Source organism: Helicoverpa zea, chromosome 16 (genome assembly GCF_022581195.2).
Source record: "Helicoverpa zea isolate HzStark_Cry1AcR chromosome 16, ilHelZeax1.1, whole genome shotgun sequence".
NCBI classification, from domain to species: Eukaryota; Metazoa; Arthropoda; class Insecta; order Lepidoptera; family Noctuidae; genus Helicoverpa; species Helicoverpa zea.
The window spans coordinates 9,476,854-9,502,470 of NC_061467.1; the positions used below are offsets into that span (position 1 = coordinate 9,476,854).

General features: G+C 34.9%; 2 protein-coding genes across 2 annotated transcripts; one reads left to right on the forward strand and one right to left on the reverse strand.

Moving 5' to 3' along the window:
• The first annotated feature begins 73 nt into the window (after positions 1-73).
• Positions 74-11,892, forward strand: LOC124637686 (probable serine hydrolase). Its single transcript, XM_047174307.1, has 4 exons — positions 74-488; positions 7,552-10,197; positions 11,164-11,366; positions 11,397-11,892. Exons 1-2 carry the CDS (start codon positions 449-451, stop codon positions 8,457-8,459), a joined length of 948 nt encoding a protein of 315 aa, XP_047030263.1. The 5' UTR covers positions 74-448; the 3' UTR covers positions 8,460-10,197; positions 11,164-11,366; positions 11,397-11,892.
• On the reverse strand, positions 11,804-24,940 carry LOC124637683 (NFX1-type zinc finger-containing protein 1-like). Its single transcript, XM_047174303.1, has 14 exons — positions 24,107-24,940; positions 23,590-23,827; positions 23,470-23,515; positions 22,834-23,068; positions 22,218-22,382; positions 20,980-21,858; positions 20,472-20,627; positions 18,643-18,790; positions 18,047-18,130; positions 17,538-17,812; positions 14,047-14,193; positions 13,477-13,651; positions 12,943-13,085; positions 11,804-11,973 (listed from the first exon to the last, which is right to left on the reverse strand). Exons 1-14 carry the CDS (start codon positions 24,794-24,796, stop codon positions 11,905-11,907), a joined length of 3,450 nt encoding a protein of 1,149 aa, XP_047030259.1. The 5' UTR covers positions 24,797-24,940; the 3' UTR covers positions 11,804-11,904.
• Positions 24,941-25,617: the final 677 nt, after the last annotated feature.

Here is a 25,617-nt window from a genome sequence, read left to right on the forward strand (position 1 = left end):
TGAGTCAAAAGCCTAGAATTCGAGAAAAAAACGTACTGTCATTCAATGTCAATGTCACTGTCAGCTGTTTGTTTGTCATAAATTGACATTTCATGTCACCAATCGTAATTTCGTTTGCAGACTTCCAGTTTCATCATTTCCAAGCGAAAACACGCGCAATCGATATTTTTTATTCTCGTTTCGTTTCATAAGACTGCGGCAGTCCGTGTGTGCGGTGTCTTCGTCTAGTTAAAGTTCAGTATTCTAACCTTAGCTGAACTCTAGTTTACGGTCACCTTCCGTAATCGGAAAGTTTATTTGAATCTATTTCTAGTATTAAATTATTTACCTATGATAGCGAGTCTGATAATATATTAAGCGAATTGTAATACGCGAGTGTTTTATTTGTTGAAAATCGTGATTAGACTGTGATAATTGATATTCTGCGTCTGAGTACAAAGTCGGCAGAATGGCTGAGACTAGAATGAATGGGCATCAAGTACATGAAGGTAAATAGTCAATTTGTCTATTTAAATAATGATTCATTTCCAACTCTTTAACATTATAGGTAAAACTATAGTGATGTCATACTATTGTAGGACTTAAGAAAGGTAAAAACTGTATTTGCCAATAAATTTTTCAAGCGTTTTCATAGTGATTTTTAAATGTTATAAATATATTAAGGGAATTATATGATTCAAGCAATCGCTATTATAATTTGACTACATTTACCCATTTCATTTTTAAAAAATCTGGAGTTGATTTTTACTTGAGAACCATAATTTTTTACAAAATATATATTTTTTGTAGAATTAATACAACAATGTTAGTGTAGGATTTTAATCTGATCATTATAGCAATTTTTATTTATTTAAGTCATCATCATCCTCCGAGCCTTTTTCCCAAACTGTGTTGGGGTCGGCTTCCAGTCTAACCGGATTCAGCTGAGTACCAGTGCTTTACAAGAAGCGACTGCCTATCTGACCTCCTCAACCCAGTTACCCAGGCAACCCGATACCCCTTGGTTAGACTGGTGTCAGACTTACTGGCTTCTGACTACCCGTAACGACTGCCAAGGATGTTCAATGACAGCCGGGACCTACAGTTTAACGTGCCATCCGAAACACAGTCATTGGTGTCTAAGATATACTTAGAAAGTACATACAAACTTAGAAAAGTTGCATTGGTACTTGCCTGACCTGGAATCGAACCCGCGCCCTCATACTCGAGAGGTTGGTTCTTTGCCCACTAGGCCACCACGACTTTTATTTATTTAAGTAATAACCTGTATTAAAGTAATAAATGTGGGAATCCTCTTCAGACACTAGAATAATTAATTATTAAAATTATGTTATAAATATTTAAATAAGTCATTATTATAATCCACACTTTAGCAAAAAAGTGCACAAAACCTAAAAAAAATAAACTAGACAATTTTTTTTTTTATTAAATTCAATTATTTCATTTGTTATACCTACTTAAACTGGTTTTGAATCCAAGGTTCAAAGAACATTGTGGGATTTTTTATTGAACATGCTATGTAGTCTACAAACATTTGCTAATACATACTTGTATCTAGTCAATAAACTATGCACTTCTTTGTAAAAAATAAATACTGTGACAAGGTTCATAATAACACAAAGCATATCAATTATTAAGATCAAAATCAAACACAGAAAACTATAAAAACCTTTTTTAATGTTTCTATTTTTTCTGGTGGGCCCAGGAAATGAGTGAAGGAAGAATAAAAAAGGTTTATTTATAAATAAATGGAACAGGTTTGTCCGCCAGTTTTGCCTAAGATTACCATCACTTGTAAAGAAACTTGATCATTCTTTTAATTATAAATGTGAAAACCCACAACTTCTGTATTATGCTTTTGTGTTCAATGAAATTATGTGATAATTTGTTGACACTGAGGGGGAATAAGTAGGTGCCTCTAGTTTTTGTTGAGGATCTAACAAACTATTCAAAAATAACAATTTTGTTATAAAATAGTAGAAAATATAAACCCAATGTTGGGTCAGTGGGTCGTCTTAGGGGATTGAGAACCTTCCCTTTTTTGGAAGTTGGACAAAATTCAACAAATGAGTAACAAAAAAATTTTTTTACTTTGGTTTACATCAATGACTTGACACAATAATCATGAATGCAAAATCAGGTTACCTACTTTATTTAATCATCATCATCATCATCATCATCAGCCTATCGCAGTCCACTGCTGGACATAGGCCTCTCCAAGTGCACGCCACTGAGATCGATTTTCAGCTTCTCGCATCCAGCTCCTGCCAGCCGTCTTGTCTTTATTTAATAAATGGGACAAATGCATAATTTTTACTGGTTTGTAATTAATTCAAAACATATGTATGCATTTGGTGTTGGTGAATGTGTATGTTAAAATATTATGTAACACAAAACAATGAGATTTCTTGTGTAGAGTACTTATAAACCTTGCGTTTAATTCAACAATATTGGCAAATGTTATTTCATTCACAAATTCAGTATGAGTCATGAAACTGGAATGTGCAAGAGCAAAGTCCACCTGTGATTGAAATTTAACCGTTTGCCAAGATATTCTCAGAAATGTACCTGTTACAAATGAATGCTATAATACCAATTAGTCATTCTTAGCAGAGGCCATGCTCAAATATTTTGCATACGTTTTGGCTGTTAATACTATTCTACTCATTAATCAAATAAATAGAGATTGCACTTCCATTTTTTCTAAGCACATCATCCTCCAAGCCTTCTCCCAATCATGTTGGTGTCGGCTTCCAGTCTAACCGGATTCAGCTGAGTACCAGTGCTTTACAAGAAGCGGCTGCCTATCTGACCTCCTCAACCCAGTTGCCCGGGCAACCCGATACCCCTTGGTTAGACTGGTGTCAGACTTACTGGTTTCTGACTACCCGTAACGAGGGTGTACTATGCCAAATCGAATGACAAATAATCGAAAATCAATTGATCGACCACTATAAATCGAAATTCTAAATACTCGAACATTCATAATATCGAATGGTTATTAAATCGAACATTCAATACATCGCGCAGTCAATACATCGAGTGTTCAAAATATCGAATGTTCGTTTGATCGAGCGTTAAATGCAAAACATATTCATCCTATCGAAAAATCCTTATTTTTTATGAATACAAAAAAAACTCAAAATTTACTAATAAATCACATTTTAATCTTTAATTCTTATCTTTTAAAGGTACATTTTAAAATTTTGAGTGAATTGAAAAGGCAAACGCGGGATTGGGAAGACCTACTTTACAAAAAAGAGGCAAAAGGGATGATAATGCGATAGAAAAAATGTTAAATAATAATAAAAACTACATTAAAATATGATTTATTCATAAATTTTGAGTTTTTCTTGTATTCATAAAAAATATAGATTTTTCGATAGGATGAATATGCGATGCATTTAACGCTCGATCAAACGAACATTCGATATTTTGAACACTCGATGTATAGACTGCGCGATGTATTGAATGTTCGATTTAATAAACATTCGATATTATGAATTGTCGAGTATTTAGAATTTCGATTTATAGTGGTCGATCAATTGATATTCGATTAATTGTTATTCGATTTGGCATAGTACACCCCCGTAACGACTGCCAAGGATGTTCAATGACAGCCGGGACCTACAGTTTAACGTGCCATCCGAAACACAGCCAATGGTGTCTAAGATATACTTAGAAAGTATATACAAACTTAGAAAAGTTGCATTGGTACTTGCCTGACCTGGATTCGAACCCGCGCCCTCATACTTGAGAGGTTGGTCCTTTACCCACGAGGCCACCACAATTTTTTCTAAGCACCAAAGGTCATAAAAACTCATAATTCAAACATTCCACCGATCATAGACGTCCGTTCAGCTATTTGCATTATGATTTACAACTTGACATAATGGAAATGGGCAGCTTCTTAATATATAGAAAGTTACTTGAAACACAATTTTTTACATATTCCCCATCATGAATATAGTCATTGTAGTTAAGAATGTTAAATAAACTATGCATATTAGATGAATGACCTTGCGTGTACCTACTGTATTTTTTACTTGCCGTTCAATAACTACAGGTTATCAACTTTACTGTTTTTATCAGTTAAATGTAGAAAAATCCGGTTAAATGATGAGTAACTGCTAAAATCATGTGTTCCGCGTGGCCTTTGCATGTGTTAGCGAGTTGATACTATTACTTTATTTCTTATCTTTTCCTGTATTTTTTCGACTGTGTGATCTATAAGACTTGATTGGCCCTACCTGTCTCATAAGAATGCCGCGTTTTATAACGCAATATTAGTAAAAAATCAATAAAAAAAAAATACCTACACAATTACTTATACCATTAAGCGACATCTACCTAATAAGCGACATTAAAAAAAGAAAGTCAATCTACATACAGTTATCGGCACGGATATCGAGCCATGACCTTCACCTGCGCAGAAGCGATTTACTGCCTTATTGCCTTATGCATACGGGTGCGCAAAGCGATCCCCACTCTTCCGCCGAGAGCCCAATATCCGTGCCGGTATCTGTAACACTCATTACCCTCAGTGATGAGGCAAAGAAAAGAGGAGGACCTGTTACGCACCATAGTTTTAAGAAAGTAGTTCAAATGCACACTGAATTTGTATTAGGCAGGCAATTGGCTATCAGTAAGAAAGTACCAAAAGGCTAGAATTCCTATTGCTACGATAGGAACAATCATCTTATTAGACTATTGATTCCACTTCTAAATGAATCCCAATAAACGCTAACCATCACGGTCTTGGCCAGCCCGCTTCATTGGCCAATACGAACAAGTTACTAATAGGTATATTAACAAATAGGTATGTACCTACCTTGCACTTTGCTAGACACAAGCTGGACTATGGAACGATAAAATTTGAGCAAGTCATGTTTCAAAACATCATCGTTGGACTTTAGAACCATTATAAGTTCGGCCATTCAGAGAATGCGTTCCTGACACGTCGCGATTGAACTGACGACGTAACTTTGCAATGGCGTTGCAGTTACGATAAAAATATTTTTGCTGGTTGTTTACCGTTTTAACAATTGAGGAGCATTAAAACAACATTATTATATCAATAATCAATGAATGTAGTTACGTCGTCAGTTCAATCGCGACGTGTCAGGAACGCATTCTCTGAATGGCCGAACTATAGTGATCTTCAAAAAAATTGTAACGGTCCATCAGCGCGCAATACCATGACAAGCGTTTTTTTTTGGACTTTCCTGATTTGTTGAACGTCTAACGTCTTTTAATAGCATCTGGTACCGCATCTACATAATATGTCATTTTGTTGCGGTCTTTTGGTCGGCGACCTCAAATAGGAACTTAAATGCTTTTATGCTTATACATTTGATTAATGAGGTAGGTACCTAACTGCAGTATACGTCGTTTTACCTACTACTTCTTTATAATATTATAGAAAGAAAATATGATGAATATAATAGGTAAGTCGGTACCTATACAAGGCGTACCTACTCAAGAGATGTGTTTAATCCATAATTTAATTCATGCTTCAAAGTACATGTATTAGGTAAGTAGATCTTTTTCTTTCACGCACGACTAATAATTTCACCAATACAGCATGTCATATTTTTGATTACGTATTAAGTACGCAGTTTTGAATATTACGGAACTATTGTATAATGATATGATAGTTCTTATCTTTACTTAAATTACTTTTATCTCGCATTGTAAATAATAATGTGCTATTATTTTTAAAGTCATGCATAATAAAATAAGATATGGTAAGATAGTCATGATAGGAAGTTGGATAGTTTTATCAGTTTAGCCGGATTTATGTAGAAAAAAAATACAGAATATTGGCGCTTACATAATTTTATATGCTTGGTAGATAACAAATAGTACCTATGTATATTATTTTTAATTAGAGACTAGTAAAATCTAATAAAACTAACTACATTGTATTTTAAATACCCATGCTGCGAGATATGCTGATATTTTATTTGTTTTTGCTATAAAATATGTCTTCAACCTAATTAGAACTTAATGTTAAGTAATTATAACTTAATTATGTTTTTAAAATCCACTCTTAAGTTTGAATTATTTTTGGATTCATAATTTAACATAAATTATGAAACTGCAAATATAAATCTGAATATCTTTCCTCAACGTTATCTAGAATTAAAAAAAACCATGTATCATCGTTCCAAAGTCCATTCAAGAGATATTTTGTTTGGTGTTCAAAGTCCATTTCTATCGTGCGATCGTGAGTTATCATTTTTGCACCTGGTTATCTTGATAGAGTGTGTATTTTAAGTGTTCTGTGGTATTAGTCAGACAGATATTACATATACCATGTTGTCTAATCTTTACTACCTAACGGCCGGTTCACACATGTCTCCGTTTTACTGTTCCGTTTTATCGTGTACGTTTTTTTTTCGTCGATGGCGTATGTAGTTGTATGAGTGACTTCACACATGGCACAGTATTCTGTATACAACTACATACGCCATCGACGAAAAAAAAACGTACACGATAAAACGGGACAGTAAAACGGAGACATGTGTGAACCGGCCGTTACGCGGTAATGGCAGTAAACGTTTTCCTCAAGAAGTTACCTGTTTGTGATTTGAATCGTATAAGTACTCGATGATCATTCTGGTTCAACAATTTTGCTATGAACGCGTTATAGAAGTGATTTTTTTTTATAGAATACTTACCATTTGCCCGCGGTTTCACCCGCGTCCCGTGGGAGCTACTGCCCGCACCGGGATAAAATATAGCCTATGTTACTCGCAGATAATAGGTATATCCTTCTAATGGTGAAAGAATATTTAAAATAGGTCCAGTAGTTTTTGTCCAAAGAAACAAAAATGCATTTTTTTCCTCTTTGTAATATTAGTATGGATAGATGAATATGATAGGATAGTTTTTGTGTTATTCTGATGATGCTACATAGATACATGTCCAAAGTTCGACGACCTTTCAATGGTCAAGTCTATGGAACTCAGAGTCTAAATAAAAAAGCTTAAAATAGATGTTAGAAAATGCCAACTCATCTATTATGTTTTAGAAGCTTAAGATACCTTTAATCTCAATATACAGCTAAGTTTTGGGTATATTTTTTCCCTATATTTGGAATATAGACGAACCGAGTGAATAAATCGATAATTTCTAAGTTGTGACAAGAACTAATATTAATGAGGTGCACGGGGTTGTCGATTGGCGACCCACGCACGTTTATCTCGGAACACGAGACTGATATGCAAACGATATTGTGACTTTTCTTTACAGATGTATAGCTATAGGTACCTCTATAGATAATTGTGGCGATAATCGAGTTTGCCCGTCATGATAACTGCTTAAACATTTCTTACTTATTGGAGAATTTATAGACGCACGATTGGTTTATACGTATGCGATAAAGTCCACATAATCTTGTTTTATATAGCCATAAAAATAAACTAAGATTTTTCAATGACATAAATGGTTGTTTCTAAGCGTCAAATATAACTATTCCATCTAAGTATTTTTACTTTCGCATGCTTCGCAAAATTAATAAACAGCGTATTTTTTCCTATTTTCCAGAACTTCCGCCAGGATACAAGGTAGAAGAAATTGAAATTGAAGTACCATGGGGCCACGTCGCTGGTCGATGGTGGGGCCCACGTGACAAGCAGCCAATCATTGCCATCCACGGCTGGCAAGACAATGCAGGCACTTGGGACAATCTCATCCCCTTACTGCCCGTCACCACGTCAGTTCTCTGCATAGATTTGCCCGGTCATGGTCTATCAACACATTACCCAACCGGTATGCTTTACTACATCTTCTGGGACGGCATAGTTCTTCTAAGAAGAATTGTCAAACACTTTGAATGGAGTAACATCACGTTAATGGGTCACTCTCTCGGTGGCGCGCTCAGTTTTATGTACGCAGCGTCCTTCCCTGACGAAGTAGCGAAAATCATTTGCGTTGACATCGCAAGTCCAGCTGTTAGGGAACCCGCTTCAATGGTAAAGAATACAGGCGGGAGTATCGATAAAGTCCTCCAGTATGAGAATTTGCCAATCGATAAAGTACCTTGCTACGATTACGAAGAAATGATCGATATTGTGTGCGATGCGTACAAAGGGTCCATCTCAAGAGAGAATTGCAAGGTTCTTATGAAGAGGGGTATGATGCCGACCCCAGCTCATTTGAAGAAGCCAGGTTATTTCTTCAGGAGGGACCCCAAACTAAAAGTATCTGGTCTTGCAATGATGTCAATAGAAACTGCTTTAGAATACGCTGCTAAGGTCAAGTGTAAAGTTTTAAACATTCGTGCTTTGCCTGGTGAAAGGTGGGAGAAGTTGGACTACTATATGAGCGTGATTGAAAAGATGAAGTCTTCGGCTGATGTACGGTACGTGGAAGTTGAGGGAACTCACCACATCCACTTAGAGGCTCCTCACAAAATAGCCGATATCGTGGAAGATTTCCTAGAAGAATATTAGTTCAGACTAGCTTTATGCTAATGTGATATTTTATGTGATGCGCAAACGCACTGTAGTTAGGCACAGTTGAGGAACTGTAGTATTCAAGTATTTTTGAAAGCACTTGTATTTCCTGTAATTTCTCTTCTTTTAATTTAAATTAATCCGTCTTTGGAGTCGTAGTTCAAAAGAAACTGAACTTAGGAATTCAATCTAACCAAATGCTATTAAAAATGTCGCTTCCACCAAAGTGCAACGGGAGTTGTAAAATCATCTAAATACAAACTTATTCATATCCTTTTATGTTACCTTGTATAGTGTAAGTAACGGGCTATGATGAATGACATACCTAAATAATAAAAATATAGTTAAAATCTGTTTATTGTCACAAATAACTTACTTTAGGTTATCGTCCTATAGGATAAGGAATATAATTAAATACTTACCTACATGTATATATGTAATATTGCGTGTAGAAAACACAGGCACGGTTTTTTTTAAATGTCTCAGTCAACAAATTACTTAAAGAATTTAAATTAACCTTGAAATAGGTTAAAGAAATGCTCTATTTTGAATTTGTAATGCGATGGTAATCCGTAACGCAAGTCTTTTATTTACGTAATTAACATTTTCTTTTGTAAGGTCAATAAGGTTGTGTGACGTGGGAAAGAGAATTTTAAAGGCAAAGTAAAATATCTTCGATATTTTTGTAAGGAACCTTGTGTCCGAATATTAAATGAATGATGGCTTTTATAGTGTAATAAGAAAGAATGATGCTTTGGAATAGCAAGAATAAGTAAATACATAATCCGTTGTTTTAAATATTGAGACAAGAAAGTGGACTAAAGTAACATAATTTGGTTCTTAGTTCCGCATAAGGTAACAAAAAAAATTGCTTAAAAAATGTGTTAAAAAAGAAAATTGTTCACGTATGAAGGGATATAATTTGTGTACCTATGTTATATATTATGCAAGAAACTGTTAAGCAGATGGGTAGTATTTATTTAACCATTTAGTAGAGATTCGTAAATATAATGATTATAGCTATTTGGGGGCGGCAAATTCATTGTACAAATCATTTTGACATTAAGGGCCGATTTTTCAATCGCCGGATAACTTTGATCCGAAAACGATTTTAACGTTTTTAAACAGCTGTTGCATAGAAAACTAGTGGCACGGTACGTGCTTCGCTACGTAAATAAATAAATAATTGCTTGACCGATTTTGTGGAAACTTCACATAAACCATCTACACAACAATCCTACCTACGTAGAGAACGCCTAAGGCGTTAAGTCCGCCTTTGTACATTGTTTTTGTAAAATGTGTGCAAAAAGTATAATAAAATATAAAAAATAAAACAATCGAAACAAAGCCCAAACATTTGGTTTGGAAAGGTGAGACCGTTCTTAAGTTATATTACAACAAAAAGTGAAATGTCACTTATTACTTCAAACTGCTATGTTTATTCCTCAGGTAAAACTTATCGGTGATTGAAAAATCGACCTTAATAGTACTGACATAGATTTCTACGTACAAATAAGTAGGTGTGTAATTCTATTGTCAGTCCCGATCACAATGCATGTACATGATCAGAAAAGTTGATGAAATAGTGTAATTTTATTCTAATTAAGTTTTAATTTATTTGTTAGACGGCTAAGTGTATTCATTTGAGTGTAACTCGTTGCGTTTAACGTGAGCTAACGATTTTTGTCTAGTTTGAATGTCTGTGGTAAATGTCCGAAAGTACTACTAACATATTATAGTTCGGCCATTCAGAGAATGCGTTCCTGACACGTCGCGATTGAACTGACGACGTAACTTTGCAATGGCGTTGCAGTTACGATAAAAATATTTTTGCTGGTTGTTTACCGTTTTAACAATTGAGGAGCATTAAAACAACATTATTATATCAATAATCAATGAATGTTATAATTTTGTGCCAAACTGAGTGTCAAATAACTTGGTAAACAATATTTTTCTAAATCTATACTGCGCTATTACAAGGTTATGTCAGCGGTTTATATTTTGTAGTGCTGTGCTAAAAATAACAGGCAAGTATCGTAATCTGTTCTTATACAGTTATAATATAAAATAATACGTTTTGATTTTCTTTTTAAGAATTGGAAAATAATGGACTATAAGACTTAATTATAACTTTTATGAAAAATAAAAATAAAACTATGACCAAACCGCATTTTTATACTTAGATTAAAAATGGTAACCCCAAATGGCGTTATGGGCCGCCATTTTGTGACGCTAAAACAGTCGTCCGTTGTCGTTTCGTGCGCATAGACCACGTTTTTCAAGTGTTTTCGATCTGTTTTTATTTGATTACCCGGCTTTTGTTAGACCGAGATATCAGGATTGATTCTGTTATTGATAATAATATAATTATACATGTAGGCGAAGATGATGATGAAGACACCACCTCCTCAAGCAAATCGGAGTCTGATTAATATTCTGTTCGCACATTCAATTCAATGTACTTGTAACAAAGAATAAATAAAACAATTTTATTATATGAATATTACCTTTTTTTGGTTTCCACTTAAATAACTAAAATATAAAACAAATGATTCCGCCAATTTAAAACGAAAATAATCTTAAAATAATGCGGCGGTTCATTTTGAAGGAACGGTAACGAACTCAGTGTTATGTTGTGCCCATCACTAGTCGTGACTAACTGATAGGTGTCAGGAACGCATTCTCTGAACGGCCGAAGTATAATTAATAACCAATGATAACTGTTATTTCATTAATGGAAAGACACATAATAGTCTAATGTTAGACGAAACCAGTATAGAAGCTTCTTCATCATCGGCCTAGCCTTTTTCCAACTGTGTTTGGGTTGGCTTCCAGTCTAACTGGATGCAGCCGAGTACCAGTGTTTTACAAGGAGCGACTGCCCTACCTGACCTCCTCAACCCAGTGATCCGGGCAACCATTAATACCCCTTAGTGCATTTAGTTTCGAAGCTACCATTTAGTATAGAAGCTACTTACATTTAAAAAAACTTCTCCAATTTTAAATTCTTCCAATCTGTTGATAGTCACTTGTTCTCTTGTCTTCGACTTCTATCTTTTGTAATAAATGCAGGATTATTTTGCTTCTGACAAAAACACTTTTTTGTGTTGCTATTCATTCCATAATTGTGACGTCATAATACATGTTATTACCGTTTCTAGGTTTAAAAATAGATATTCCGTCGCATGGGTACAATTTAAGTGATAACATTAAAATAAATTACCTTTTTTGTAATAATTATTATATTCTGGCTAGCTCAAAGATTCATGACACGATTTTAAATAAATAACAAAATATTTTTATAATATTATATGACACAGCTTGGTAGAAAAATACCATTGGCACCATAACGATTTATTAAAATTATTTATTTTGTAACAAAAAACTGTAGTATTAAAATTCACAACGTTAAATAAAACTGTTAAACTTATTGTTCTTTATTTCATTTCGGATTGCAAACCCGCAAACAGGATCCTGACAAACAGTTGTCAAAGTCTTCGACTTTTTGAATCTGTGAACAAAAAATAAATTAACATGCTAATCTACATATAAAAGACAGGTAGTGTTAGGTACCTACACTACTAATAAATAAGAATGGCTAACCCCAGGTTACCTAAGGGTGCGTCCACATCTGGCGAATGTGCCGCGAATGTGCAGCTCGCGAGCCGTTTGCTCGCTGCCCGCGAGCTGCGCGCGTGCAGTCACTGCAATAGCTTGGTGCTTGTCTTTAGCGCAACTCACGCAAGGCTCGCAAAGCGCGCGAGCGGCGCGCACTCAGTTCTCGCCCGCACAGTTCCGTTTATTATTTAATAAAGAGCGCGTCGCTTGCGCCTGCGCGGCGCGCGCGTGCGGCGCTAGGGTCGCGCGCGAGCTGCGCGCGGCCAAGCACAAGCGGCGCACGAACAAACATGCACGCGCGCAGCTCGCGGGCAGCGAGCAAACGGCTCGCGAGCTGCACATTCGCGGCACATTCGCCAGATGTGGACGCACCCTAATAGTTACTTCGGCTGAAACGTTTAAGCTGAAAGCTAGAAGGACAAAGGATAGTTTTTGTCACTATCCTGCTATGGGAAGCAGTTATCGCGGGTGAAACGGTAATTTATGGATGTTTGTTTCTCTTTTACGCTATAATTACTGCAAGATCCTTGATGAAACATGGAAGTAATAAAGCATCCGGGGGCGGGAAGTCGTTCCGCGGGTGAAATTGCGGGCGGAAGATAGTGTATTATAAGTTGTGCGTAAGTACATTTTAATAAGACAGGTAGTACTTCACTTAGAGTGAGCTAAGTATAAATGTGGAAAGGATGGAGAGGCTGAGGTAGACTGAGGAAAAGATGGATTGATTGTCTGAAAGAGAACACGAATAAGAAGGGAGCGGATGTTAGTATGATGTCTGACAGAGAGGTATGGAAGAAAAATACATATTCACCGACCCCAAATGACTTGGTAACAGGGCAGGAAGAAGATAGGTAGTACTTACATCAAGAGTATTATCATTATGCTCCTCACATATCAAGGTAAGCTTCCTTCCGACAGCTTTTTGTTCTTGTAACCTGTCATTTATCTGTCGCCAAATGTTGCTGGCAGATTTAAGAACCGACATGTTACCGAAGATGTAGAAACCTGTAAATAAGGAATACATATTAAACTAACTTTCTAGAAGAATAAAATGGTGGGAAGGGAATATATTAATATATTTTTATGTTAAGTATATAGGCGAAGGAAAACCTTTTTAAGAAACTTGGACAAGTCTGGACTGGAAAATGGGCAGGTGCCAAAGGTCTATAAGGGCGGACACAGCAACGTTTTTCGTCCCCCGAACCCGAACATACCCGTATTATAAGAGATTTTCCGTTATGTTATCTCGGTCAGTCAGTTTGTTCTCCATGCATTTGGCTATCTGATTGCAAGCGTGGTGATTAACTCTCATAATATCTTCTCTGTATGAGAAGAGGCCTGTGCCTTGTAGAGGGAGAGTAAAAATGATGATGATGTTGACTAACTATTGACTTACCTTCTTTAGCTCTCGACAAAGCAACACATATCCTATTAGGGGCTGTCAGAAAGCCAATCTTGTTGTCTCTGTTACTCCTGACCAGAGACAATATGATTATCCTGTTCTCTTCGCCTTGGTAGTTGTCAACCGCTGTCACTCTAATGTCACGAAGGGCATCGTTCTTTTTGGTAAGCTGTGAATAAAATAGTTACTAAATAAATAAAATAAAGTACTTTTGGTGGAGATAAATATATGATTCGTCTTATAGTGTTTTCAATATTAGGAAAGTTGGGTTTTAAAACAATTGTCTTCACGTTTGTGTTGTTGGTGAATCGGGTAAGATCCTCCTACTAGAGATCTTGCAGTGATACTTACTTGATTTTTAATCAAAAGTTCAAAATGGAGGGGTGGGAGACCATGGAATGAACTATAAAGTCTAATTTAGCCACTAGCGTCAGTAGTGTTGCTATCAATTGTTCACATGCACCTAGTCTATGGTATCCAAATAATTTAGAACTCGGATAAGATTTTGGTTTTCAGTACTTACTAAAAATATTATAGTTTATAAACAAAGAAGTAAATACTCACATCTCTAAGAAGATTAACTTGTCCATTATAAGTAGCCAGTATTGTAATCTCATCGGGGCTGTAGTTCATTTTCATAAGATAGTCCGCTAGGGCCACGCACCATTTGGCTTCAAACGTATTTTTATGACTCCAACTATCTTCCATTCCCTGGAAATGTTTAAGATTATTAAAACTACGGAGTGTTACTTAAATTACTTTGAGCTGTATTTTCCTTTATATCCTACTGACGGTGTTTTTTTTAGGCAATATATGAATGTCAAAGCTAGTGGCGACATCTACAATTTTTTTGTATAAATTACACTGGTCAACAAATTATTATTATTTTTTTGGTGCAAAGGTGAAATATACAATTTCTTGTAGAATATTTGATACGTAATCGAAGTCCAGAACATAAAGTTGCACTAGCACGTAGGGATTTAGAGATATACCCCTCCTAAAGTACCAAAAACGCCGTTTTTTATGAAATTTGATGTATTTTTTTGGGGACAGCAAAATTTTCAAGTAATTTCTAACTAAACCATTATATAGTACGATGTCAACTTTAGGTAATTCAACGCAAAAAATCGCGCAGACTAGCGTCACGGCTGTGTGCGTGCCTATCATACTTCACGTATAGTCACACAAACCATTTTGATCCTTTCGAGTGAAATTAGTAGAACAAAAAATATATTATTTAGTAAATAGTTAATAGCGAGAAAATAGTGTAAATCTATGGATGACTAAAATATAAAGGCATGAAAATAAGTCGTTAATACTTACACTCTTTTGCAAAAAAATCGGACACCTATGAAAATCTTGGTTTTGAGGACTTTCTGTATATTACATAAAATTTTCAACAGTACGAAATAGTCGACTGATGATTAATGGCAATGTAAGAGTTTCTGTATTTTAACCGATTTCAAAAAAAGGAGGAGGTTTCAATTAGATTGTTTTGTGATTGTTCTCAATTTGATTGTTCTCGATTTCTCAAAGACGCCTGGACCGATTTGAAAAATTGATTGTTTATATGAATGGTCCAGTCCATCCAGACCGAAAAATTGTGGTCAAATAACAACATTTGCCGGAAAGCCAAATATTGGTGAAGAGCTTGGGTTTACCAAATAAATAAAATTAAAGTTTTAAGTTATCTATCCTATATGCTTCAAAAGTTATTCGGGATCAAAAGTCAAGGGTACATCCAAAATGAACATATGAATAGCTCTGCTCCTATCTAGCCTAAGGCGTCCGCCATATTGGATTAAGACTCGCGACACATTTTTTTGTTGAGTTATTCATATCAAGCCCTTTCATTTGATACCCATATCGTAGGAATGCATTAAAAACATTTTTGTCTCCATCTTGGGTATACCCCCATATTGGATATAAAATCATACATTGTCATTAAAACTGAACTTTCAAACAAAATTTCAACTCAATCGATAAAAAAAATATGCTTCTAAATTGAGCTTTAAATAAAATAGTAATGTATCAAGATTTGTTGGTCGCGCTTGAAATGTACTCTATTCTCGGTATCCACGGCAGAGGTTATTCACCCTACGCGATGTGACGGAGCGACACATCCTCTCTCTGTGAAGCCTTGCGGCGGTCTGGTTTGAGTTGACTCGCGTGCAGCGTTTTATAGTAGTTTTTAAATAATTTATAAAAAAATAAAAACGAGAGATTAAATTATAATGTAAAGTTTATGTTAAAAAAAAAGAGTTATATTACTATAGTAAATAATTGTTATATTAAATTAAGTAAGATAGGTAGGTAAAAAAAGCATTTGAAATTCACAATTTTTCACATTGTTAAAATATTTTTTTCTGAAAGATAAGAGACCTAAATCAAAAAATGTTTTCAACTAACTATAGGCATGGGGATTTCATCTATGAGTAAAAAAATAAATATGATTAGATTTGCCACTATTTTCACATAAATTTAAGCTTCGAAATAGACGCTGAACGGGAATTTTATAAATCATCTGTTACGTTATAGGGGTTTTAAGTATTTAAACTACACAAATTGAAATTTATGTTCAATTAACTATATAGACAGTGAAATTAACTTGCGTTATTATAAATTAACATAGTTATAGGATAAGTAGTTAATGAGAAACAGTGGTTTGAAAAGTACCTTTTTAGGCCAAATGGCGCGCGGTTGACGTACACGCTCTTAACACCATTTTAATTTATATTTTTGCAAGTTTTCTTTCTCAATATATACCATTTTATATCTAAAGTGGAGTTTTTTCATACTAACAGGCCAAATAAAATATAGGGAAGCTCGAACTATCGTAGCTGTATACCTATTTCATGAAAATTTAAACTCTTAGCGTTCGAAATAAAAATGAATTTCAATCGGGAAGAGTAGTACTATATAATGCTATAGATAGAAACTAAAAAACAATTTTGCTGTCCTTCAAAAAAATCGTCAAATATCGTTAAATAACGCGCATTTGGTACTTTAGGAGGGGTATATCTCTAAATCCCTACGTGCTAGTGCAACTTTATGTTCTGAGTGCTTAGTGCGAGTTTTCGTGAATTTTTTTACGGACTCACATGAGAGCGCGTATACTAAGATTTGTATGCAGTGTTGCCAACTTAGTGGATTTTCCACTAATACTGGTGGTTTAAGTCCCCTATTTAGTGGCGAAATGTTGAAAGTACTGCGGGTCAAGTAGCGAAATGTAAGTTTTGTGGTACAACTTTAAGGAGTTACTATGGAGATTTGAAGTCTCACGGAATGTCAAAAAAGCATCTACAAAACAAAAAGGTGAACGACTACTATATAATTATATTAAGTACTCATTCATTGGTCAAATGCGTAACTAAACAATTTGTGAAACTACTACGCCGATTATAATTTGTGAAGGATTCGGATCGGGTCGGATGAATTGCTAAACAGATGTAATGCTTTGTCTGTTTTAATTTTCTATCGTTGCCGAGTTACATCTTTGGATGATTAAATTGTTTTAGGTTACAATAAAATATAAACAATATTTTTTTAGTGGTGAATTTGGTGATTTTAAGTGTGGGATAAATTTTTGTTAGTGGTTTTCTGGTGGTTTTAAAAGTTGACTCTGGTGGTAAGCTTCTACAACTGTTGGCAACACTGTTTGTATGGAACAAAAACAGGTTCCAATTTTTGACACTAGGTGGAGCTGTTTTTGTTCCATACAAATCTTAGTATACGCGCTCTCATGTGAGTCCGTAAAAAAATTCACGAAAACTCGCACTAAGCACTCTGGACTTCGATTACGTATCAAATAATCTATAAGAAATGATATATTTCACCTTTGCACCAAAAATGCTGTTGACCAGTGTTATTCACGCCATAGAAAAATGCAATTAATCTACGATTTCATGCAGTATTTCGTTAAAAGAGGGGAAGTGAATCTCAACCATGATTGTTTAAAAAACAAAATACAAACAGAACACTATCACTCTCAAATAGAGCTCATTTTCTCATGATCCTTAAATTACTATATAAGAACTTATAAATATCTTTCTTACCTCAGAATCTTCAAAAATATCATGCTCAAAGAAATAAAGATTATCCTTCACGCCCCTAACATCAGGATACGACCCCACACAAGTATGACTATCCAACTTCTCATATATAGTCGGTACAATTAAGCTAACAAAATTCCGGCTCATTCTACGCTGCGTAGTTAAAGTCCGCGCGTGAATTCCGTTGCGTATCATACGCTCGAAGAGTGATATTTCTAAGTTGTAGTCTTTTGCTAGTTTGTAGTGGGCTGCTGTCGGACGAAGTTGTTTGTGGTCACCTGAAAAATGTGATAAATGCCATAATAATTGGTAAAGGTTTTACACTTAATACCGCCGGAGGATGCATTCGTGTCCTGTAATAGCACACGATCTACCTTACAGTGGGTATGAAATGACTGACGGTGGCTTTGGAAAATATAAAAATAATACACCACCAAAACGAAATTTATTAAATTTTTTATAGGGGACGCAAAAGCAGCAAAATATTCATAGTGCGATATGTAGTTTCTTACCTATGAGTATGAGATGTTGACACTGATGGGTGAGAGATGCCACGATATGGGCTTCTAATACCTCTGCCGCTTCCTCCACAATTACTGGAATAACATATTTAAAGCATTAACATTCCTGATTTGATGGTTAGTGAAAGTTCTCGCCAAACTTTTAGTCATCAAGGAACATTATGCCAGTCACAGTCATTTATTTGCATTCCTAACGGCCAGTTTCTTCATCAAAAGTTAAAGTTAAAGTAATGTCTAAAGTAAAAGTAACGGTCAAATTCGTTTGTTCAAGGCTAAAGTGACAGCAAAACTAATAGAAAAATTGAATTTGACCGTTACTTTTACTTTAGGCATTACTTTGACTTTTACTTTGGCTTTAACTTTTGATGAAGAAACTGGCTGTAAGTCTTCATAAATTTTATTCATTACTTAAACTACAAAATATACATGACTTAAAGTCCATTATTGTCCTTAAAATAATTGAACACAAGCATTACTGAAGTAATTGGTCGCAAGATTGCTGAAAATTTGAGCAGCACAATGACGCCAGTGAGGACAAAGATAATACCTTACTTATTTTTTAATAATTCTATATAATTTTAATTTACCTATAGGGGAATGCAATTTCCTCATAAGGTCATGTCTCCTGGCCGCTGTACTGGTAGTGACTCCCACCACTCTGACTGTCTTCATGACCTCTCCATCAATCAGTGTTGCCACCTCATTTAACTCTTGACTCGCGGTGTTATGTTGGTCCTGTAATAATAAGAAATATAGGTAAACGTTATTTGTTCATACATATTACCTAAATAAAAAAAAATAAGTAAAAAAAAATGAATATAATTTTAATAATAAATACTATAAATTGATAAAAATCATTATAACTAGTTTAAGTTGTTTCCTTGAAGCACTTATTTTAAGGGGCTACTGGTCGCATTTGAAAAAATCTTTCAGTTTTAGATAGCCCGTATATCGAGGAAAGCTCGTATATGTAGTGAAGATATATATCTTCACTACATTACCAATAGTAGCGGTGCACTAATACACCGGTTACCCGCTCAACCCAACACCCCTTGGTAAGACTTACTGGCTTCTGACTACCCATAACGACTGCCAAGAATGGAATGTTCAATGACAGTCGGAACCCTCAGTTTAACATCCCCTCCAAATAACGGTCATTGGTATCCAAAATATACGTAGAAAGTACATACGAACTTAGAAAAGTTGCATTGGCAGGCACTTGTCAGACCTGGAATCAAAGACGCACGCTCATACTTAAGAGATTGGTTCTCTACCCACTAAACCACCACGAATTCCACTAAGTCACCACGACTTTGTCATCTATTTAATGTTTTTTTACGTAATATTTTTGCCACACACAACTTAAATGCGGACTAATTAGAATCACTACTTTTATCCCTATGCGACTATTCAGATCTTTGATTTTGCTGACCCCGTAGTCGCTGGCATAAGGGACAGGATCCGCGTACGAAGTCGCGGGCAGGAGCTAGTGAATAATATTTCTTAATCTCTAATGGTAATCTTAATGAATAATGGAGTGCCCGTTCTTCCCCATAGGAAGCTACTTTTGGAATGGGCAACTAGAATCAACTTTATTTATATTTTTTTGACGTTCATAAGTGCTTGTGAAGGCCTAAATGAAATAAATGATTTGACTTTGACTTTTCAAAATGGTGGATTTTTTGTCAGTAACTATTCTACTCGGACGAAGTCGCGGGCTGGAGGTAGTATAGAGATTTCTTATGAAATAAGCTGTGCCTCTGTACAATTTGTTCAATTTTTAGGGTTCCGTAGCCAAAATGGCAAAAACGGAACCCTTATAGTTTCGTCATGTCCGTCTGTCCGTCTGTCCGTCTGTCACAGCCGATTTACTCGGAAACTATAAGTACTACAGTGATGAAATTTGATGGGAATATGTGTTGTATGAACCGCTACAAAAATATGACACTAAATAGTAAAAAAAAGAATTGGGGGTGGGGCCCCCCATACATGTAACTGAGGGATGAAATTTTTTTTTTCGATGTACATACCCGTGTGGGGTATCAATGGAAAGGTCTTTTAAAATGATATAAAGTTTTCTAAAAAACATTTTTCTTAAAGTGAACGGTTTTTGAGATATCAGCTCTCAAAGTCGTAAAAAGTATGTCCCCCCCCCTCTATTTTTATAACTACGGGGTATAAAATTCTAAAAAAAATAGAGGTGATGCATGCTAATTAACTCTTTCAACGATTTTTGGTTTGATCAAAGTATCTCTTATGGTTTTTGAGATAGGTTGATTTAACTGTAATTTACGGAACCCTTCGTGCACGAGTCCGACTCGCACTTGGCCGGTTTTTCTTCTTATCGGTGTTCTGTGTGTAACTGCGTACATAAACTGTTAAATAAATAGAATCAATTATAATATAATAAGCTTACCAATAATCCATTCATTTTAGCTAACAATTCGTTCTTCAAAACGTTCACAGCAGAGAAATAAAGCTGCCATCTTTGCTCCGGCTTCAAACTGTACAAATCTTTGACTTCATCGAATTTGTACTCTTGTTTATTATTGTTTTGTAGAGTTCTGTACTTCTAAAAGAATAAATAGTACATATTTGCATTAATTATTATTTGTTCCGAAAACACATTCAGATTATTTTTTAGGAATAAAATATGAAATTTTACCTAGATCATTATTAATAATTTTCAATGGAATCTATACTTAGTTCCAAAGAACTTTGCTTAGCCGAAGTTAGCCATTTAACTCAAGAATTTGTTTGTACAGATATTACCAATAAGTTTTGCTTGCCATAAGTTGGCTACAAATGACATAACGATTGTAAAAAAAAACATAAATACTATGCGTGAGCCGTCAAATGGCTAACTTCAGAGACGCAAATACATTTCGTTCGAACTTTACTATAGTATAAAGTTAAGCCCTCACCTTAAAATACTCCAATCTCCTATTAAGCTTATTGATCTCCTGTTTAAACTTATCGGTCATCTGTTTTGCCTCTAAATGATTGTCCGTAACATCATTCACATATCTTATACTATTTAGCATCGAATCAATTTCCCTCAACGCCCATTTTTCAGAAAAACACGTATTAATTACTTCAGTTACTGTCATATCTTCTAACTTCTCCCAATCATCAATGTCTGACTCACATTCAGATATTCTTGTACTATGAGTTTCTTCTTCACCAAATAACCAATTAAGTACACTATCTTCATTAGAACTTCTTAATTCATAATCTTTGTCCCCAATTTTGAGATAAGGTTTCAAATGTTTGTAACAAACAATCTCCTTCTCACACTTCTCAATCTCACTCTGTAACTCCGTCATCTCTTTGAAAATCTTCTCCAACTCACTTCTCTTACTTCCATAGAGATATGAATATTTAGACTTGATTTTCGTTCGTAAATTATGTAGAGTATAGTACTCTAGAAGGGGACTTTTGCTTTGACTGCCAAGTCTGACAATATTAGTAGTTATACCAAGAATTCCTTCTAAGAATTGATCAAGGGCGTGATTCGTGTAGCAGATAACTAGCATTGGTGTACCTTCTAGGGACAAATTTCTTAATATTGTAGCTGCGATTTTGATCCCTATGTACGTTTTACCAGTCCCAGGTGGGCCTTGAATGACCGCAAATTCTCTTGTTAGAGCAAATTTGAAGGCTTCTAGTTGGGAGTCGTCGAGACCAAAGACGGGGTCTGGCCATTGTGTAGTGTCTAACACTGGGAAAGGTAAGTCTTCTGTGTCGTATGGAACGGTGTATATTGTTTCTGGTGAAAGGTACGCTGGTGGGTTGGTTTCGTTCTGTAATTTTAGAGTTATATATTATTAGGAGAATTTAAATAAATAAGTTGAAATATCCATTTTGTCTCATTCATTTTCAAATAAAATCAATGTCAGGAATAAAAAAAAAATAACTAACTATAGAAAGTGGTTTTAACCGTTTGACCTGTCTGTTTGTATTTAAGGATGAACCGTTTTTGATGCAGCGTTTTCAGCATGGTATTTGTCACACTTAATACGAAGTTTTAAGTATCAATTTAATATAGTAGTTAGTTTGATTTTTTTGTGATATTTTTTTACATTATTAGAAAACACATTTTAAACGAATGCAGTGGACGACAACATTTTTTAACAATAAAGTTTAAATAAAAAATAAGTACCTGAACATCCACAATATACTTTTTCATAGGCAAATCATCCAATCTAGACTCCTGTAACACTTTCAACACTCTATGGTACGGCTCAAAGAACACTTCACTCTCAACCATTACAAATGCTTCAGAGAAAATGCTTTTAGATGTCGGGTTTTGAAATGATACTGCTACCTGAAATTGGTTATAAGTAATTTAAATGTTCTTATAGTACATAGGAAACAAGCTTCATATGAAAAAATACATAGAAAATAGAGGGGGTACAGTAGAAGGAAGACATAAGGTACCCTAATGCATTGGCAAAACCAGGGAATTGTTGCAAATCTGCAAAAGAGTTGCACATCTTTCTACTAAAAACGCTATGTAAGTACCAACTGTTGCACCTAATTATGATAAGCAAAAAAGGGGTTGTCACGAAGAACACACGAACGGGACATCTGAAAGTGGTGAGTAATGCCAGTCTTGAAGAAATATTTCGCTTGGCATAAGTTAGAAAAAAAAATTGCAGACCTGAAGGCTAACCTCCAATAGAAGAGCCACAAAAAGTCTAACAGATACAGAAGATTGATCCTTAATTATCATAATTTTAAGGTTCAAAATTATATAAACACAAAAACATACTCACATATCCATCACCAAGCAGGTTCAAACTCGAATCAAGTACAGTAGCACACAAAATTGTCTCAAAATTATCACTAGTGAAGAGCAACAAAGATCCAAACATTAGATGCTTGTTGTACGCATATCTCTTGCTGTCAACCAGACCATGGGTTGTTCGTTCCTTCCAAGCTATGTCTACTAGGTGACCCACTCGATTGTTGCTTACGTAGTTACGGATTATACGTACTTTTGGGTATACTCTGGAAATTAAAAAGGTATGTTTTGACAAAATAGGAAAGTTGCTTGAGGTGTGTGAAATTGTTTTCATAATAAAATAACTGATTTAGGCCAATATCTGAGGATCACAATAATGTTGTGCTACTCTGCTTTGGTGTAGGACTTTAGAATATGTGTGAAATCATTGTAAAGTTAAGAGGTCTTACTACAAAAAAGTTAAACAGGCGTTCGTCACAGGTTTAAGAAAAATATGTATAGAGAATTTTTTGTAAATATGTATCAAAAGGCTGTCTAACTTTTAGAATGTAGGTTTTTTTTGTGTTTGTAAGTAAGAATACAAACCAATTGAGTAAATGATAAGAAAATTGTACATCATAAAAAAACTAAAAGCAACTAAACAAATATAAATGTACATTATACATACCTAATATTCTCATGCCGTCTCTTACTAGGATTTTCGAAATATTTAGCTGCAACATAACACCAAAACTTTATACAAAGCTCAAACAAAAAATCACAGAACTTTTACATAATTGTTACCAACATATTCCTTCACGCAGTGGTCCGAAACAGTCTTCTCTTAACAGTTTAAACTGTATATCTAAATAATGTTCTACACTGGGGTACGCTCCGTTGATAATGTTTGGTTGTATGGGCACCGTATTTGGTGAAAGCAAGTCATCATGGGTAGGGAATATAGAAAGGTTTTTGAAGTAATTTTTGTCAGGATTCGTTGTTTCTGATGGTGGTGGAGGGATGTCATCTTCGAAGTCTTCTAGGACCTGAAAATCAATTCAGGTACTTGTAAAATTAATTACATTAATGTTAGGAGTACTTCTAGCAAAAACACATAGGAAGTGGTGAAGGGCGTTTTGGGGGCTGTCTTTTGTAAATTTGACGTTCAAAAAGTGACTGTAGAATTTGTGTATTAATAATATTAATTAGGTACCTGTCTCACTGAAAACAGTTGTAATTATAATAAGTTATTTAATCACATTAATGTATAATTTTAAAGAATATTGGTTAAAATAACTATTCAAAGTAAATAAAGTTTAAGTTACCTCATCTTTCAACAATTTCATTGTTTTATTTTTCAAGTTTTCAATCCTCACAAACAGATCATTACTGAATCTCTCAGTGTGCTCTTCACGTACACCAAAAGCACTAACTTCTGTTATTTCTAACAAATCTAATACATCTTTCATAAACTCCAAATTATCTCTTTCAAAGTTAATAATTCCTTCACAGAGATTCAATATATTTGCATAAAATGCTTCAACATCATCCCAAAGCTGCAAATTCAACCTCTTTTCAACAATCCTCACACTTGGTAACTCGTCCAAATAGTTTTTAATGTTCACCAAAAAGTTTGAATTCTGAAACCGGGTTCTCAACAGCTTAACAATTTTTGAATTTTCTCCTGGCTCCAATGTCTTGTACACATTTGCGAGTATTTTAACAATTAAAACTATAAAATCACCTTTTAGTTCGTCTTCATCGAGAAGATTCCAGAACCCGGGTCTATGGGATACTTCTAAATTTAAAATTGGAGGTTGTAATGTTGAGATGTCGAGAAGTCGTTTGAAACCGATCGGTTTCTTTTCTGTGAATTGAGGCTTGGTCTCTGGTTTGGGTTCTGGCTGTTCTTCATCAGCAAATTCGGAGTTAGCTGAAGTATTAGGCCTGGCATCTTCAATCAACGTGCCGTCGAACCAATCTATGCGTAAAGAAGCTTTGTTACAGTCACCCATGACTGAGTATTGAGACTATCACTAACACACAGTGAAATTAATATACATCTATTTATTTAGCAGTTAATTTCATTTAAAACTACTGCAAATTAAAGTAGGACGAATAAAAATAAATCTTTGTTTTGACGTAAGAAATACAAAGAAAGAATGAAACAGCTGACGCAGTCAGTGTCGCTGTCACTTCGTGTCACGGGATTTATGTCAAAAACGTTCCGGTATACGTTATATAACTTATTTGCTTTTGCACATCTTGACGCTACATTCAAGTCTATCTTCTAACGACCTTCTTGTTGGTTGGTCGTTAAAAGGTCACTTGTTAAGCATAATGGTTACCTTTTATAGCATAATAAACTGTAAAATGGGACTGGGTTACAGTCTTCCCGTTTCGTTAATCGGGTACTTAATTATGCTTAACCCCTCTGCTCGACAAGATTTTGACATATGACTTTACCGTTGATTCGGCGGGATATTTTGAATCGCGACATGGAAGTCAAAAATTTGTACTAACTTTCAACACATGAATTCTAAGTCCGTAATGCCTGATCAGAAGTATTTTAACTATAACTTTAGAGCTCACTTATTTGACAACAACGTGCAAAGATCAAATGGGGTCAGTTAATTCAGAAAAAGATAATAATTACGGTGTTTTTAAGTCTATCGAAAAGTTAGGCATTTCAAATTTGGTGAAAACTTACCAATAGGTAATCGCATCACTTTGTCAAACACAACACAAACCTCATATTTATAACATTTTCAATCCGTTGCAATACATTTCGTGCACTTATTTATGTTCAATAACTAAAAAATCAGCACATAAAATA

Excerpts from the sequence above, each read along its gene's own strand:
- LOC124637686 (XM_047174307.1), top strand. The coding sequence starts at position 449 with ATGGCTGAGACTAGAATGAATGGGCATCAAGTACATGAAG. Across the intron at positions 489-7,551 it reads TGGGCATCAAGTACATGAAG|AACTTCCGCCAGGATACAAG; the intron begins GTAAATAGTCAA and ends CCTATTTTCCAG.
- LOC124637683 (XM_047174303.1), bottom strand. The coding sequence starts at position 24,796 with ATGGGTGACTGTAACAAAGCTTCTTTACGCATAGATTGGTTCGACGGC. Across the intron at positions 13,086-13,476 it reads TTTGTCGAGAGCTAAAGAAG|GTTTCTACATCTTCGGTAAC; the intron begins GTAAGTCAATAG and ends CCTTATTTACAG. Across the intron at positions 11,974-12,942 it reads ATAATGATAATACTCTTGAT|ATTCAAAAAGTCGAAGACTT; the intron begins GTAAGTACTACC and ends TTTTGTTCACAG.